Below are 18,754 nucleotides of genomic sequence, written 5' to 3' on the forward strand. Positions count from 1 at the left end.
GTGCATATTACTCATGACGAAGTATTTAAATTTAACCAAATTTAAGAAGGTAGCTGCTAAATAAAGACGACAATTGGGAAATTAAACCCAATGCCAGCGCTGTAAACATTTCTACCGTAAAGCAGGTACGGCGGTGTCGTAAAGAATCCAACATGGCGACTGCAATGATAGGACGTGGTGAGAGAAATGCAGCCTAACTAATCACAAACTGGACATTTAGTGACATTAATTAACGATTTCTGTCTGTCTGTGTTTTTAACGGATTCTTTCTTTTATTTTAGGTTTTATTGGGAGTATGTGTGGGCTGTTACAAACGCGGTAAGTGCTTCGATATCATTAGCATCATAGCTGCTAAGCTAACACTGTTACTGTACAGAAGGACAAATCCAATGCAGATCAGCTGCTTGTGTTAGCTGCTTTTGTATCATCTGACACTACTGGTATAGTGTGTAGTGATTCCTGCAGAAGTATTCCACAAGTATTTGCAAACAAGCGGGGAAATTATAAATTGGCTGAAAAAGAGATTTGCTGTTGGTTTAGGTCACTTTTCAGGCTTTGTGGACTGGTTTGGCTAATTACTGTGTCGCTGTGCTAGTAGTACAAATGTTTGGTATTATACTGCTGAATGCTTTGGTATACAGATTCCTGTACCTCACTGAAGGTAGAATCACTGACAGCATACATCAGAAGGAAGTACATCTCATCATCACATTCCCACCTCTGTGCTTCGCTGTCAGGACTCTGTGTTCACTGTGGTGGTCCTGGTCAGGTTCATAACAAACGTGCTGGACTCCATCTGAGCCCAACAACTTTATCTTGGTCTCATCTGACCAAAGAATGTGCTTCCGATGTCCATCAGGCTTCTTCTCATGTCCTTTAGCAAAGCCTCTTCTTGCTAGTTTGCACCACAGAGCAAGCAAGGGTTTGTTTCTTGTCCTTCATCCATACAGGGTGATGACATGAACTGATTTCAGACTGTCTGAGCTGTGAAAGTAATGCACTGTCTGTGGAGTTATTTTAGGAGAATGACCACTATGCTACTAGCTATGATTAGTGGTATTATAGCTCCTTCCATACCTCCAGATTACTGCTGTATCTGTGTTTTCCCTAATTTACCTGATCCCACTGCATCCTTTTCCATCTTGTAAAGTCTTACAATCAGATTTCTCAGCTTCTCTGGCAATTATTTTCCACGTGGAGCCATGATGCAGACATACAGACAGACACAGTCCTTTGGTTAAAAATTAAGACAGTTTACAGCTCATTTTAGAACCATATTATTGTAGTTACGTTAACTGGAAATCACAGGTGGGCTGCACTTTTGTTGCATTGATTTTCTGCTTTTGGTGGTGAAATTTCAGTATAGTGGTTGTGAAATATTTGTTTTTGATTGTTCACAAGAGAAAACAGTCTGCTTAGAAATAATTCAAATACTGTAAGGTGATAAAGTTTCTGCTGCTGTGAAATTTCAGCGAGGTCGAGAGACGATAAGGAGGCAGACACACTGGAAACTCAGATGATTTAGGTTGAGAGTGAGGTTTACTGATATCAGGAGAAATGACACCAACAGAACAGCAGTTCATGCAAGCAACACCAGCATCAGTTCTGAGGATTCCCTCTGATCTTTGGATAGATATTGAAGTTGGGAGAAGGCCATATTTAGATTAAAGACCAATATGGAGACAACTAGTCTGCTAATCACGTCAGAATAGACAACATCTAAACTCCTGTAGCGTCTGCCAGTCTAAAAGCCATTATGACCTTAGAACCAGTGTGGGACCTTCGTCAAAATCCTTGGTCGTCCGTACAGCAAATTACGGACGACCAACTCCTGCCAAATCCAAATTTTTGGTAGTCCGTACAAATTTCTGGTCGTCCGTAATTCGCGGTGTTTTTTTTTAGTTGAAGCAAAAAATAAAATTGATTAAAAAGTCACTTTTTAAAAAATCTTTAATTATATCTTGTGTAACTTTAATACTACACTCCAGTAAGATTTAGATCATCATCCTGAGATCATTATGATCACTTTTAATATGGCAGCTCTACAGAAATAACATTGAACATTTAAATGTAGCATCAAGTCCTCCAGTAGCACTGAGATCATCATCCTGAGATAATTTTTAACATAACAACTATGTACATTATTACTAGTATCATCTATCTAACATTGAAATAAACTTATCTCTGATAAGCAAATATGAGATATTATAATATCATCATCATCATACCAAGTCTATATATCTTCATATCCAATACTAATATCTTCATATTATCATTAAATAGTCTCTCTGACCAACAAGAACAAATATGACTTAGACAAGTTAGCACAAAAATATCACAAAAATGTCATACCAAAAAAGTCCTAAGACCACATCATCCCTGAGAATATTCCTTGATAACAAAACCCAAGCATCTGCCCTAATAACCTGTGTGATCCAAACTGAGACCTGTGTGGAGATGTGGGAATCGAACCTCCAAACATCGAATAATAAGAAAAATCGGAAATGAAACTCTTCATTATCCATTATAGTCCCCTCTGTACTGTCATTCAATGATCGAAGCGAGACCCCTAAGGAAAGTTGGGAACCGAAGCAATAAATGGTTAGAGTCGGAATCGACATCGCTCAACATCCACACGAACCCCAACCGGAAACTGAAACCTGCGCAAAAGCGATGCGCAATGACACAAGATGGCGGCCTCGTGCAGGTTGAGAACCGAGAAGTTATTCGTTGTTTTAAATTAGTAAGAAGTCATTACCTCCGCCAGGAGGTTATGTAATCACCGGAGTTTGTCTGTCCGTCTGTGTGTCTGTTTGTCTGTTAACAGCATAACTCAAAAAGTCATGGACGGATTTTCACCAAATTTTTACAGGATGTCCGGAAGAGCAAAAGTAACAATCGATTAGATTTTGGAGGTGATCCGGATTACCGTCTGGATCCAGGATTTTTTTGAAGGTCGAAGGACACTTGAGAGGGATAGCCGAGGGATGGCCGCCAGGCCTGTACAGACAGAGGTCGCTGGATCGATCCCAGGCGACGGCCGAATTCCGCGCGGCCGGTTCGGCCTGCCCGAGCGAGTCGGGACCGACGGAACGAAACGGCGGCGACGCGTACGGTACCGTCACGTGCGCGCGCAACGCTACCGTTACGTGCGTGCGGCGGCGCCGCCGTCAAAACACTGTGCTGTTACACTGTACATGAATGTTATGCTTTGTGCACAAAGATTCCGGGCGACGGCCGAATTCCGCGCGGCCAGTTCGGCCTGCCCGAGCGAGTCGGGACCGACGAAACGAAGCGGCGGCGACGCGTACGGTACCGTCACACGCGCGCGCAACGCTACCGTTATGTGCGTGCGTCAAAACACTGTGCTGTTACACTGTACATGCATGTTATGCTTTGTGCACAAACTGTTAAAACTAAATTAAATCCGTCCATTACGTTTTGGGTTATGCTGTTAACAGACAAACAGACAAACAAACTCCGATTGGTCATCTGTACAATTGAGCGATGGCCTGGCGGAGGTCTGCACTCTCCGAGTGTTTTCTTAGTTTAATATGTCTTTCTGAGCGGCGGTCGTCCGGGTGGACGAGCAAGAATGTAGATATCGTAATGACGAGTCGTCCGGCCGAGTTTCAGGTCGCTGCGGACGAGCGCGAAGGTCCCACACTGTTAGAAAGGGGAAATCTTCCTTCACACCTGCCATTTTCGTTCTGCTTTTATTGTGCAGTGATTTTTATCAGTGATCTGTTGACAGCGCGCCCCAGTTTTTAGCTTGTATGAGTGTCTGAATATGTCCAACAAAGGCGTACAGTTACACTTTCCTTTATTAGTCACCTTTATATCTTCCACAGATTACAGGTTCTGGGCGGTGGGCCTCTGCAGCTCTCATGTCTCCACACCAGCAGCTCGCTAGAATCAAAGAGCTGGGAGAGGAGGAACCTGAAAGTGTATCCGCCTCAGCTGCCAGATGAACCTCGCAGACCAGCAGTGAGTCTTTCTACCTGTTAATAATACGATTTGGAGAGGTAGAAGATGTTCTGCAGGGTGTTGATTGAAGGACAGTTATGCACTTATTATATTGTTAGCGTAAACTTGTTTTGGTATCTCTAAAAACGGTCTAAAAGTTTGCTTATATTTGTGTTTCTCCACTTTCCACAGGAGATCCACCACAGCAGGAGGCAGATTAAATACAGCAAAGATAAGCTGTGGTACCTGGCTAAAATGGTAAGACCTGCAGGATCACACCGAACAGTCGCTCATATCTGGTACCTCTTGTCTCTGAAGAATATGAAAAAGACGCTTTAAACTGAGGTTAAACACATGGAAATTTAGTGATTCGAATGAAATAAGCAGTTCAGATGTATCTACCTTGATATTTCTTTTTGCTTTCTGCTGTTTTCTTGAGTGCAGTTGGGTTGTGTTTTCATTTCAGAATCAGAATGTTTTTATTGTCAATGTATGAGAACAACGAACCTGAAAGTGCAGTCCTTAAAGTGCATAAATAAATAACATAAAAAAAACACACAACATGTAGACCCTCAATATCTTAAAAAGTTTATTTTAAGTCAGACTGTTAAATAGCAGGAATTTTTGAACATGATTAATTATAGTAATTATTTTTTTAAAAGCTACAACGAATGATATTCTGTTTCTACTTTTTCATTATCATGTCATGATTTATTGTGTTTAATTGATGGGGAAAAAACTGCCCTATCACGTTAGAATTGTCTTCAACTTGTACTTCAAATTGAATCTAATAAATGTTATTCCATTAAATATTTCCTTAACCCTTAGATGCTCCAGTTATTGGACCCTACACTCTTCTGTAAGCGGTCATAATGAGTCATAGGAATCTGTGTGTTTTGATGCCGCTTTGGTTAAGAGTAATAATTTGTATTATTTGTTTGTATTATATTTTTGCCCACACAAGAACGATTTCATGTTTGAAATATGTTTATTTTTCACTTTATAATGGATTTTGAGCATCTTGGTAATTGAAAAAGAACAATATTAGAACAGCAATAAGAGAATGTCAACATCCATTGTGTTGACATTTTTCCATTCTCCTCCCAGTTTGTGCACTTCATCACCTCCTGTATGACTATTATCAGGGATAAAGAGGTTGGGTTAGTGATACAAACGCTACAATTTGTTTTAAAGAATATCAGAATTTCTTTAAGTCTAAAAGGTAACTAAAAAATGAAATGGAATGATATCAAAAACATGTTTTCTGAAATGATAAAAACTTTTCATTACAAAGATATTGCAAGAAAACGGCCTAAGGGTTAATATTAAAGTGTAATACAAAAAGCTGCATCTGTTTTCAATCTTCTGTTTTCCTCTTGTTTTGTTCGCTGTGTTGGGGGTTGTTCAAGCGTGACGCTGCCGTTAGAAAGCCTCCTCCTCTGGCAGATCAACTCCCCGCTGTCCCGGCAGCTGTGCACAAACCTTTATTTTCTTCTTTTCCAGATCCGAGGGATGAGCATCGATGAGGCCATCGCACAGCTGGAGTTCAACGACAAGAAAGGAGCAAAAATCATGAAAGAGGTTTGGAGCTGCGTGCTGACTTCTCTCAGAGCTGCCGTAGGCATTTATAAAAGTCCTCAGCTATCCCACAGCATTACCACACCCTTCTGCTGCTCTTCACTCTGTTGGTTTTCATACCGTTTCACCATCATGTGGGTGGAAAGGCCTGTGATTGGCTGAAGTTTCTCGTCGGGGTTTAGATTTTTCTACAGGATCTATTCAGAGAGAATTCAGACATATGTCACTGCACCATCTCAGACTTTCTTTAGAATGTTCTGATTTGTTATTCGGGACCCAAAATGTAAGTTCTGTAAAAATATTTTGGCTGAATTTTTGCATTTTCACCCTCAAATTGAACCCATCTTACCAAGGAAGCCATTGTAATTTGGTGACGTATATAGACCCTTCTGCATCAGTTTGTGTGGATTCAACATGAGTCCACGTCACCATTTAGGGATGTCAGAATAGCAAAAAACTACAGCCTTGTCTTGCCATATTTGCCACACATCAGATTCGACAGGTTAGAGCCTCAAAAGTTGGTAAAATGTCGACAAAGTCAGTATTTTTATTTGGAAATATGGACTGATCCGTATATATTCACTTATGGGAACTTTCTAGGGTCACCCTCATTAGAAGATTTTGCACATTTTTCCAATTTCAAGGGTCAGTATTTACTCATTATTGTCATTTTGGATACTTTTTATGTTATTTTGCGCATTTTGAGTTATTTTGGACAGATTTCATGTCAATTTAGAAAATTTGTACTTATTTTGGATGGTTCCAAGTCTAAATATCAACAAACTGGACCCTTGTCTTGTCAAACTTTCCACACATCACATTCTACTGATGTTAGAACCTCAAAAGTTGGTTAATATGTGGACCAAAGACTGTATTTTAGTAGGAAATCCTGACTTTTTTTTTACATATTCATATATATACACCTAGAGAAGGTTTCAGGGGCCTGAATACCATTCCTGTTTGAATGTTTTGCACTTTCTTTCATTCTTAAGAACCAATAATTAAACATTTGACGTCTGCTGGAGCCATGCAATGATTTTCACCTGCTGGAAACAATTCTGTCTGTGTCCTCACCAAATTTCATTATTGCAGGAGTTATATTTTGAAATGAAGCTCTCAAAATTCTGCTAAAATGTTTTTACAGAATTATGTTTTGGTTCACAAATAAGTAAACTCTAAACAAAATCTGAGTAGTTGGAGCAACACCGCTCTCTGAGGTGATATGGACTGATGTTAAAGCCAAGAGGAGGTCCAAAATTACAATGTGCTGACAGGCTGGTGTGGAGTTTTTTCCTGGTGATGTTAATAAACACCACCAGCTTTGACTGTCAGCCCTCATGTGAGTGTTTGAGAAGATTCAAGGCACAGTGGCAGGTTTAATGTTAACATTTCCTGTGTCCTCTGCTCTTGTTTGGTCGTTAAATCGTGCATCATCCTCCAGCCAGAAAGTTCCACCTCTGTCCTTTTCCTCGTTTGTTTCAGGTCCTTCTAGAAGCTCAAGAGATGGCGGTCAAGAATCACAATGTAGAATACAAATCCAACCTGTATGTAGGTGAGTGTCTGCAGCCCTGAAGGCTTTAATCATAGAAACAACTGCACATTTTAGATGGTCAAAACCACCTCTGCTCAGTAATGAAACCTCTAAAAAGTCATCTCTGTGTGTCAGAGTTACATGTTTAAGGTTTTCATTACAATAATCCCTTCCTACTTTAATACATCTTACATATAACTAACAGTCTCATCCTCCTATTTCCACTCTGCTCAAACGCTGTAAAACTACTTAATGCCACATACTGACATGATGTAATGTTGAAGCAGTGAAGTAGGTTTGTTATACTTGAAATCTTATATTTTATTTTCAATGCACAACAGTTTCAAGGTGGAAATGTTCAGACATGGCGCTGACTGCTTCCAGCAGATAAAAAAACATGTTAAAGAAGTTGATAAATACTTCATTTTGACCCAGAGATGTTTTTACAGTCTGTCTTTACTTACTGTACACCCCAACAAGCCAGCTAATATAGAGCAACGTTAGCTAATGTAGAGCAACGTTAGCTAATGTAGAGCAACGTTAGCTAATGTAGAGCAACGTTAGCTAATGTAGAGCAACGTTAGCTAATGTAGAGCAACATTAGCTAATATAGAGCAACGTTAGCTAATGTAGAGCAACGTTAGCTAATGTAGAGCAACGTTAGCTAATGTAGAGCAATGTTAGCTAATATAGAGCAATGTTAGCTAATGTAGAGCAATGTTAGCTAATGTAGAGCAACGTTAGCTAATGTAGAGCAACGTTAGCTAATGTAGAGCAACGTTAGCTAATGTAGAGCAACATTAGCTAATATAGAGCAATGTTAGCTAATGTAGAGCAATGTTAGCTAATGTAGAGCAACGTTAGCTAATGTAGAGCAACGTTAGCTAATGTAGAGCAACGTTAGCTAATGTAGAGCAATGTTAGCTAATGTAGAGCAACGTTAGCTAATGTAGAGCAACGTTAGCTAATGTAGAGCAACATTAGCTAATATAGAGCAACGTTAGTTAATGTAGAGCAACGTTAGCTAATGTAGAGCAACGTTAGCTAATATAGAGCAACGTTAGCTAATATAGAGCAACCTTAGCTAATATAAAGCAACCTTAGCTAATATTGAGCAACTTTTACTAATAATATCAACTTTAGCTAGTAGAGCAACTTTAACTACCGAATATAGAGCAACTTTAATAAAAAGCAATTTTAACTAATATAGAGCAACTTAAACTAGTGTACAGCAGCTTTAACTCATTTGGAGCAGTTAAAGGCATTAGAGGAGATTTAATTTCCTATGACTTTGAATGTAGCATGCGCACATACAACCTCTCCCTCACCCCCCTCTAACCTCCCCCCTCTTAACATTTACGAAGAAACGCCCCCCTCCAGAAACTTGCGTAGGACTCGTGAAGTTGTCTTTTACGGCTGGGTCCCCCTGGATCTTTATCTGCCATTATGTAAAAAAAAAAAAGATGAGCAAAACAAGTCGCCAGCTAACTACGAAGCTATACCAAAGCAACACATACAGAAAACACGTAAGTCCAAGGCGGACGTAATCTACGTAACTAGGCCTGAGCCGGAAGATTTTTGATTGACAGGAAAAGGAGCAAACCAAACGCCTCGGTCCGAGCGCATTGATTGGCTGATGTTTTTCAGGTCCTGCCATGTCCACAGTTTTTTGTTTTTTTTTTTAATTCTTTTATAAACCATACATACAAGTCCACTAAAGGTCAGTATATTCATTTTATGTGAATCAGACAAATTAAACAAAAAAAAACCATCCTCCATAATGCCTTTAACTAACATAGAGCAACTTTAAATAATGTAGCGCAACTTTATTAAAAAGCAATTTTAACTAATGCAGATAAACTTAAACTAATGTACAGCAACTTTAACTCATTTTTTAGTAACTTTAAAAAATAGAGAGCAACTTTAGTTAATTTAGAGAAACTTTAACTAATGTGGAGCAACTGTAATTTAGAGCAACTTAAATAATGTAGGGCAATTTTAACTAATATAGAGCAACTTAAACCAATGTACAGCAACTTTAACTAATGCAGAGCAACCTTAGCTAAAATAGAGCAACTTTAGCTCATTTTAGAGCAGCTTTAATTCATGTAGAGCAACTTTAATTCATGTAGAGCAACTTTAATTCATGTAGAGCAACTTTAATTCTTGTCCACTGCTGCTCAAAAGTGTGGGGTCACTTAGAAATGTCCATATTGTGAAAGAAAGGCATTTAGTTGTAGAAGTCTGAGATGCTTCAATGTGAAACAGCTGATATGACAAACAGACAACAAACTTTTCACTTAACAACTTTCTGAAGTGACTTTAACTTCCCCAAACTACTCTGAAGTTCTGCGATGGCTAATAGCAGATTTCATTCATTTCCAAGTGAGAGCATTTAATAAAGTGTCTTATTTAAAAAGCAGCAGGTTCCTGTGGAGTTGCATCAGTTCTGACAGATCATCTCCATCTATGTTGCTCTGACCTGTTTTCACTGTGAATTAAACCTGTGAGTTATTCCGTGCCTTATCTCCCCCTCGCTGTCCGTCCTCTCTTCATCACACCGTCTCCTCCGGTTCCACTCCTGCAGCCGAGTCCTACTCCGGTAAGGGGAAGTACCTGAAGCGGATCCGGTACCACGGCAGGGGGATGTTCGGCATCATGGACAAAGTCTACTGCCACTATTTCGTCAAACTGGTGGAGGGTTCGCCGCCCAGGAAGGAGGAGAGCACCAGCTTGGACCAGGCCAAAGAGTACGTCCAGAGCCTGAAGAGCAGAACCATCATCCACAGCCTGTAGCTTCAGTCGTTTAATGTGTGTAAATCATTTGATGTTTGTAAATAAATACACGAGTGAATCTGTAGCAAAGTCGTCTTTTTATTTCTTCTCCTTCATGTAAAATAGAACAGATTGAGGAGAGTTTTATGAAATAAGAGGTCATTTAACCTTTTTATCTAGATGGAAAGTTTCATTTTGTGGTTTCTTCTCCCAGTCTGACACATTTGCCCCTCAACTGATTTTAGTAAAACACTTGCAGGCCGAGTGATGCTCCAGAGTTTAGAATTATTTTATATTTCTACATAAATATGACTTTACACATCCTAATATTTTCACAGAAGCAGATAAGCACACAAATTAGTCTAATGCTGATAAATGCTCCTGCTATTAAAGCCACCAAGCTTTCATTTGACTTTACTGAAGTTTGAGAAATAGAACCATCAGATATTTCAAAAGGGGTGTTTTAAAAACCACTTGATCTGAATGAAAAGCATGCATCAATCCTGCCATTAGTGCGTCTTCAAAATTAGCAATTACAGTGTGTTTATTTGGTTTCTTTTATATTTAAATAAGAACTCAGCTTCTGGACACCAGGACAGTCAGAACTCCATGCTAATGCCGACAAATTAAGAAATTATCTGTCAGATATGTCCAAAAATATCTATAGAGTGGAAGAAGGGTCCCGTGGTGATTTCTTTATGTTTCTGCATAAATAAGACCATCAGATTTTTAAATATTTAGCCCTAAATGTGATATAATATTATGCTTAGTCATTTATTTGAATATTATCACATTGGCTTTAAGGAATTTTAGCTCATTTTTGTGGACAGAGCAACTTAAACTCTTGGTTTCCCCACATAATCTGCCCTTAACAGGTTCTACACAACATTTTAATTAGATGAAGGCCATTCTTAAGCATTAACTTTTCTTTAACCATTGTACTCAGACGCCGTAAGTAAACGGAGGACGGACCCGAACATTCGGTGGGGTGCGGTCCGCCCAAGGCGAGGGGAAGATTAGGAACGGTTCCTATGGTAACGGCCAAAGGGAGGACACGTCGGCGAGATGAATACTGTTCGTGCGACATCATCCGATGTGGGGCGGGGGGCGAATATTCGGATCTCAATATTAATATCCGGATACCACCGTCACGACCGAATATTCGGTTATTCGGGTCCAGCCCTAGTTGACACAAGTATGAAGATTACACAAATTATTATCTATATTGCACAGATTTTTATTTAAACAGAAAAATACCTGTGGAGAATCTGTCCTCTTAGCATAGTACACAGAATAATTTGCACAGGATATTTTAAAAGTACAGAACATTCATCTTGTTTTACAGAATAATCACAACATAAAACACTCCAAAATAAATCCAACATTATGAAAAGCAAAAAGTCAGATTATCCGTGAAGCCTAATAAAAGCAAGAAATTGTCAAAAAATTCCTCTTCAAAATATTTAAAACTTGATGATTTAAGATAAAATAACATTTAAAAAACGTTGTTTGTCTCCTCTGAAAATAATTCTTGGAACATTTAGAAACAGCATCACCTGAAAATAATTCAAATTCAGCTCATTTTAGGAATCTTCAAAAACCTGAAAACTCTGAAATCAGACATGAAGTCTTCAGATCTGATACACACATATGCAGAAATATTATATTTTTGTTTTATTTTTTTAGGTTTTTTTTATTTTTAGTGGGGGGGAAGGAAAGGAAAGGAAAGGAAAGAAAAGGGGGAATAGAACGAATAAAAGATGGAAGGAAAGGGAAGAAATAAAGAAGATGAGGGTGAGAGAGGTTGAAGAGGTGAGGAGAAAAGAGGCAGAAGGGGTGAGAAGATGGAGGAAGGGGGAGGCTACTCCACCTCCCTGTCACCCTTGAACCAACTCCAGAAGCTCTTTTTCTTTTTCTTGGCCTTCTCCTGCTCCTGCTGTTGGTCTCTCTGCTCGATCACCTCTTCAGTTGTTTTTTGTTGCTCTTTCCACCTTTGGTCCTCCAGAAAAACTTACAGAAAGACGTTTTGTTTTTCTTTTGGATCCAAAGGTCCTGCAGTTCCTGATTATTTTGTTCCCGTTGTCTGATTCTTTCCTGCAGGTCATCTGTCTCTTTTTGTCTCCTGAACAGCTCCTGATTTTCTTGTTCTTTCAGAGTAACATCTCTCCTTAGCTGCTCGAGACTTTCATACTCAGTCTTCCAGGTCTGTTTTTTATCCTTCATCTCATTGTGGGCTTCCTGCAGCTGCTGCTCAGCTTTGAAGAGCTCAGTCTTCCAGGTCTGTTCTTTCTCCACCATCTCATTGTGGGCTTCCTGAAGCTGCTGCTCAGCTTTGAAGAGCTCAGTCTTCCAGGTCTGTTCTTTCTCCACCATCTCAGCTTTGACTATAGCGCTGCTGAGAGGCTGTCATTAATGTCAGCGATTCGATGGAGTTCCTGGTCTCTGATGGCAATCTGCTGCTCCAGGAACTCAACGCGATTCACCATCTCTTGATTGTGGCAAGATTCTTGGGAAAGCAGATCTTTGATCGTCTTGTCATACTGCTCTTTAAGCTGGGCCTTCTCTCTCTGATCTGTTTAAATTTCATCACTCAGGTCCCTACAGGCCCGTCTGAGGGGGCCGTTGCCGGGCTCAATCAGCTGAATCTTCTCTTCCAATTCTTTAGTCTTTTTTTACCACTTCTTGTTTGTCCTTCTGCAGTTTGTTGTTTTCTTCCTTCAGACCTTTATTCTTGTTCACCAAGTATGTGAATTGCATTTTCAAGTCCTCGTTTTCTGTGTGGTCAGGTTCTCTGTGGAGGTTTTTGGCTTCCTGCAGCATTGCTGGGAGGCCCTCGTTCTCCTGCTTCAGTTGTGAGACCTCAGCTTCTCTCAGCCTAAGCTGCTCACTGACCTCATCTTCTGCTTCCATGACATCGGCCCAATTCATGGTCATAGTCTGGGTCTGGGGGGAGGTCTGGCGTTTGCTCTGGATGACCAGTTGTTTGGCCTTGGTCTTACTTTGACCACGTTGGGTGTTCTTCAGTTGTCTCAACAACTGTCCATCCGATCCATTCCAAACTTGGTGTGTGAGTCGCCGAGGTCTTGAGGAAGTGCAGCGTCGAGTTTGAAGCAAATCAGATAAAGGAGGTTCTCATTATACATGGAAATATCAGCATTTTTATGTTCGCTGTTTGTTGGCTCCACAGAGAATCACTGAGTCTGAATAAATCTGTGTGTGTGGAAATGTGTGCATGTGTGCGTGTGTGTGTGTGTGTGTGTGTGTGTGTGTGTGTGTGTGTGTGTGTGTGTGTGTGTGTGTGTGTGTGTGTGTGTGTGTGTGTGTGTGTGTCTGTGTGTGTGTCTGTGTGTGTCTGTGTCTGTGTGTGTTGACCTGGCTTTGGTTTATGAGGCTGGAGTATACCCACTAGAAAAAACTAGACTACACCACTGGTTAGAACTGAAGAAGAATCTTGGATGAAGGTTAAACAAGTTCAAGAACTAAAAAGAGAAGTCCAGCTGCCTTCCTCTGAAGCTCATAAGGTTGTTCTTTTGGTATTTTATGTGTTCTAGACGGCATACGTTGGAAGAGTTGCTTTTTACTGAAGCTCTTTGGATTGCCATGACCTGGAAAATGTACACGGACAATATTTTAATGAAAGAAAACCAATCAGAGGAAGGTCAGCTGCTGGTAGCGGACAGACATCAGAGAAAAACAACTTCAAAGTGGTTGCAAACAGAATCAATACCGGCTTTATTCTTTGTGTTTGTGCTTCTGCTAATGTACAGCTACATGAGGAAATCTATGCATTTCTGAGTTGTACGTCTTTCTTGACATTACCTATTGTCTGCAGTCTGCTCCTCTGTTAATTTACAAGGTCTGCCACTCTCCTAAAATTTACATTTTCACTGAAATCCAGAATTTCACTCAGAGCAGTTTGATAAATAGCATCTGGCACAAACCACTGTAAAATCTGCCATCAGAATTGCAATTTTCCAGTGGTTTGCCGGTGTCAATAAAACACCAAATAGGCGCTAGGTAGATAGGTAGGTAGGGAGAGAAACATCTGCCGCCCTTCAGACAAACCTTGCTGTTTTCATCTGCGAGAAGCTTGATACTTTATGATGATGGCAGCCGACACAACTCTTCAAACCTTCACTCCAACTGCAGAAAAAGCAAAGAATGTTGCATTTTATAGCGAGATTACAGCCGTCTTGCAAACGATTTGAGCAAAATATCAAAATAGACCCGTTATCTGCCGAGTTCCTTTAATTTGCTGCATTTTCTTCTTATCTAAAACTCTGACGCGATGCAATTATGTTTGCCTAATGCGGCGTCTTTCATGTCTTCATCCGTTCTCCCTCGGCCTCGTCATTATTATTGCCTGTTATTCTCTTAATAAATCGAATCTACATCCTTCAGGAGAACAAACGCAAAGAGACGACATAAAAACGTGTCCTCGTTGGGAATTAGTATTTTCCAAAGGTCGCTGTGTTTCGGCGTTGTCAAGGTTCCTAATTGGCCTTTAGTTTCCTGCTCCTGATCCGGTCGGTGTTTCTTCCGTCACCACATCCCTCCAAAGCCCTCATCGCTCCGAGCAGCTCTGAGTGCGTTTTCAAATAAAATGCCATCTGCTGGCCCCAATTTCAGCAGACAAGTGCCCTCAATCTCAGGTTGGAGGCCGCCTCGGTCCCACGGCACCAAACAGCACCGACTTCTGAAAAGAGCAAAGGGCTTCATCTTCCTCTCGGCTCGACTTCACTATCTGACTCACCCTGTTTCCTTTCTGAATGCAAACTCACAGAAGATGTTGAGGAAGATGTTAATTATTTACAGCGGAACAATAACAGCCCATCCCTACCAACAGAAGCCATGACGGATTTTTGAGACTAGTGCAGACGTGAAATATCTGTTAATTGTACATCAAATATGGTCATTGTTGACATTGAGATTCAAGATTCCTTTAATGTCATTTGCCTACGAACACAGTAAAATGAGAAAACGATCCTCACAGTGCAAATGCTTAAAACTAAAAGAAAAGAAAAACATTCAGATGAATAGAAACTAAAGTTAAAATAGCAGCCGGTTACAATTTAACAGGTAAGTAAGATGGAACATTTTCGAAAACAATCCCTGAAATTAGTTTTTTTTAATGTTATGATCCCCCAAAAGCCACCAAAATTTTGGTGAAATAAATAAACTTGACTTTTGTTTCTGTCTTTTTCATGATTTAGCTGACCATAGAAGACATTTCTATCTTTTTAATCATGGTTAAAATCACTTTAGATTGCAGTGAAAAATGAGCATAAGGTGAGAAAAAATTAGTTCCAAGGGTTCATGAACTGTGACCAACATCTGAACTGAGCTGCACATCTAAGAGTTGGAAAATCAACCTGTCATTTCTCTGATAGTTTCTGAACTGTTTCAACATTTCTGTGCTGAATTTGTCCATTGATCATCACACATGCTAATAATATCAACACTGTTCAAGCTCCTGTACCCAGCTCTACCACAGAAACCTCTCCAGCTCCTCAAGAATCCATTTGATGACGGGAAGCTGTCAGCCAAGTCATTATCAGGTTATCTGGAGGTTAAACAGGGACCAAAAACAGGATAAATGATCTTATTGGGGTAGGAAAAGCAGTTCAGATTGACTTTCAGGAGTTGAGAACTTACTATTTTTGTGGATCATGTTGTTTGCAGAATCTGTCTTTAGAAACATCTGTGAAAAGTTCAGATGTCTTTTGAAGACGAACTGGCAAAGTTGCTCGTCTTCTGTTGGATAACTAACCAACCAAACAAATCCTCGGATGACAACTCCGATTAGGCATTTCTTTAATCAGCGGGTAAAAGATGACTTCATTTCCAGAAGGCATAAAGTTAAAGATGACACATTTCTTTAATATTTTAAACAAGATTACTTTTTTGCTTCCATCTTTTAAAGTTCCAAAAAAACAAACACAGAAAGGGGCCCGAAGCGAACGTCTTTTAGCACAGCTTGTAAACACTTTCCCCAGCAGCTAACGGCCTTTCGCTTCTCGTTCGGAGGATTTTTTCTGCCCTTTTCTTCGTGCAAAAGGTTCTTACTTCTGTGAGAATCTCAGGCCGTCTTGCATCTGCAGCTCTTTGAAGTCTGTCCACAGATTTTTGATGGTGTTTAGGTCGGAGGAACTGTGAGGGCGAAACCTTCAGCTGGAGGTAGGAGTGATGTTTGCTTCCACAGTTTGCTGGGATTTAATTGAATCCATTCTTCGCTCTGCCGGTGAAGCGTTCCCCGTGCCACCGGCTGCAACACGAACCCGAAGAATGATCAATCGTCCTCCGTGCTGAACAGTCGAGGAGTTCTTTTCATAAAATCCTGCATGCTTTTTTCCTCTGAACATAACCTTACTCACCACAGACAAAAAGTTCTATTTTATCAGACTTGTCTCCAAAATGCTTCATGCTTGTTTAAATGTTTGTTTTCAAACTTCTGGTGGTAAATTTTGTTTTGTGGAAGCAGGAAAAAACTCAGTTGGCCACATTTGTGGTGGTGTTTCTGAGTCTGATTAATCTTCGTATGCAGTGAGGTGGTGGTTTCTATTTGATTTGTGTGTCTTTTAACAATGAGAACTGTTTTCTTTGAAAATTTAGCTCCAGATTTTAACTCAACCTCCACAGTTTCTTTTACCTTCCATTTGTCCTACTGACTGGGTTGATGTCTGTGTTGTTTTGTTTGTATCTGCTGTTTCTTTCGGTCTCGCCTCACCCCACCTGGTTGAGGCAGACGTTTGCCCTTCCTGAGCCTGGTTCTCGTGGACGTTTCTTCCTGTCACAAAGGAATCATTTTGCTTGATCACTGCAAACAAAAGATAACAACAGAATAAGAAAATACTATATAAAAAACACAAAACATGTCATATCTAATCAAAAATAAGAACTAAAGAGGAAACTCCCTCATAGGGGATCCAGTGAATATTTGGATTTGTTGGGTTTTCATGAGTCAAAACTGCTAAGTTAATCTTCATTATTATTGTACTGAAGGGCCTTTGAATTAATAATTATATGTAATTTATGATACTGTAGAGCTTTAGCTATAATGTTACACTAGTTGGGTTAATATCCACAATTAATGACACTGTAGGATCTCAGCCTTATTTTATAAACGTTACTATGACTATATATCTACTATAGTCAGGTAAAGTAGCCTTTCATATGTTTTTTGTACGGTTTTAGTTCCTAATATGTAAATTACTCAGGTGAAAACATCACAAATAACATTACAGAGTCTTAACTCTGATATTTACACTTGCTAGGTTACTTTTGCAGCACAACTCATAACTTTTTTTATTGGATTTTGCACTTGGACACGATGACTGTTGTCTTGAGTGTGCTCGATAAAAAATGTATCATTGTAAAGCCCATTTTTTGAAAAATGCTATAGAAATAGTTATTATTATTATCATTGTTACAGGATGAAGCAGGAAATTAATGGATAGATGTAAAAACAAAACAAATAGCAATCAATTGTTGTTGGAAAATGCGCAGAATCCATAATTAAGAAACTTAAACTTTGCATATAGCCCCATTAAGGTGGTTATCATGAGCAGCATTATTTAAGTCAGTGATATTTTAACATATTTGCAGATTACATATTCGGATATTAGAACATTAGGTGTTGTTTCTTTAACTTTTACTCAGTGTTTTATTCTTGTTAGAGGACTAGTTGTGCTAAATTACCTGCAGGGATTGAGCATCAGTGGGACACCTGGAAAGATGGTGCAGAAATGCAGAAACATAAACAACATTAGTGTATTGCTACCAAACAAGACTTTTTACCAGTGTGGAGTCTGTTTAGTTTTCATGGAGGTAAACAATGCTCATGAGTGGATTTGTTTGTCTCAAGCTAAATTGTGTTGACTGTCTATTAAACTTTATTAACCTTTTTGTCTTTAAAAAATAGTCCTAGTTTTCAGCTGGAAAGAAGATTGCAGCAACTATGAGGCTTTTAAAACAAATACAACAAGTAAAGCACTCGGAGAGCGCAGTACTCCGTCTGTCGTATCATTTTCGACAGAAAAAAACTTTAATAGAAAATGACTTTGCACTGAGCACAGCCGTGTGTTATGCATGTGTATGTTTTGTACGGTTACCGAATTACGTGACCTAAATATGTAGCGGGCGGCAGGAATTGATGGGACCCAGAAACATCCCCACGATTTAATCACTTGTTCCTTGGATCATTTCCGCCGAAGGGAGGACAGGACAGTGGATTTGTAGTAGGATCAAAGTCATGTGATCGTCAGCAGGCAGCTGATGTAATGTTCACTTGTTGTCATGGTTACAGTGACACCGTGCCGCTGTCTCACAAATACACAGAAATCTTTAATAAATCTGTGGATCCAGACTATAAGCTGCATCACTGACAAAATCTAATCATTCGGTCCTTGTGTCATTTCTGACCTTCACTGAAAATTTCATCCAAATCCAAATCAGACAAACATACGCATCGTCATATAACTCCACCCCATTCCTTGGTGGAGTAAAAACAATGAAAAATCATCACATTTTGCAGTAATTCAGTATGAAGCCCTTCAAATCAAATGAAGTTCTGCATTCTACATTTTTTTCCAGTGACTGACCATAAAGAGCACCTTCAGGCCCGTAAATTTCTCCCTTTAATTCAGCTCACCACACAGTGAGGTCGCATGCAGACTCTTTTTTCCACCACAACATGCAGAACTAACACAGAATCCTCATATGTTTTGTCAGAAGCACCTGCTGTGGTGAAACATTTATTCTCCTTCCACTGTAGTTTTCACGAGTCGCATAAATAAATGATCAAAAAAAAGGAGGCACTGTGCTCCTATCCAGCCCCGCTGCCCCACCGTCCCTCTGCTGGGAAGTCAAGTTCGGCGGTTTACAGGAAGTGAATTATGCATCGTC

The 18,754-nt window shown here is 39.8% G+C and overlaps 1 protein-coding gene across 1 annotated transcript; it reads left to right on the forward strand.

Moving 5' to 3' along the window:
- Positions 1–102: 102 nt before the first annotated feature.
- Positions 103–9,929, forward strand: mrpl22 (mitochondrial ribosomal protein L22). The gene is made up of 7 exons (XM_022209828.2): positions 103–177; positions 282–318; positions 3,852–3,987; positions 4,159–4,224; positions 5,470–5,547; positions 7,027–7,096; positions 9,663–9,929. The coding sequence occupies exons 1-7, from the start codon at positions 153–155 to the stop codon at positions 9,869–9,871; spliced, it is 621 nt and encodes a 206-aa protein (XP_022065520.1). The 5' UTR covers positions 103–152; the 3' UTR covers positions 9,872–9,929.
- Positions 9,930–18,754: the final 8,825 nt, after the last annotated feature.

Source organism: Acanthochromis polyacanthus, chromosome 17 (assembly GCF_021347895.1).
Source record: "Acanthochromis polyacanthus isolate Apoly-LR-REF ecotype Palm Island chromosome 17, KAUST_Apoly_ChrSc, whole genome shotgun sequence".
Taxonomy (NCBI): domain Eukaryota; kingdom Metazoa; phylum Chordata; class Actinopteri; family Pomacentridae; genus Acanthochromis; species Acanthochromis polyacanthus.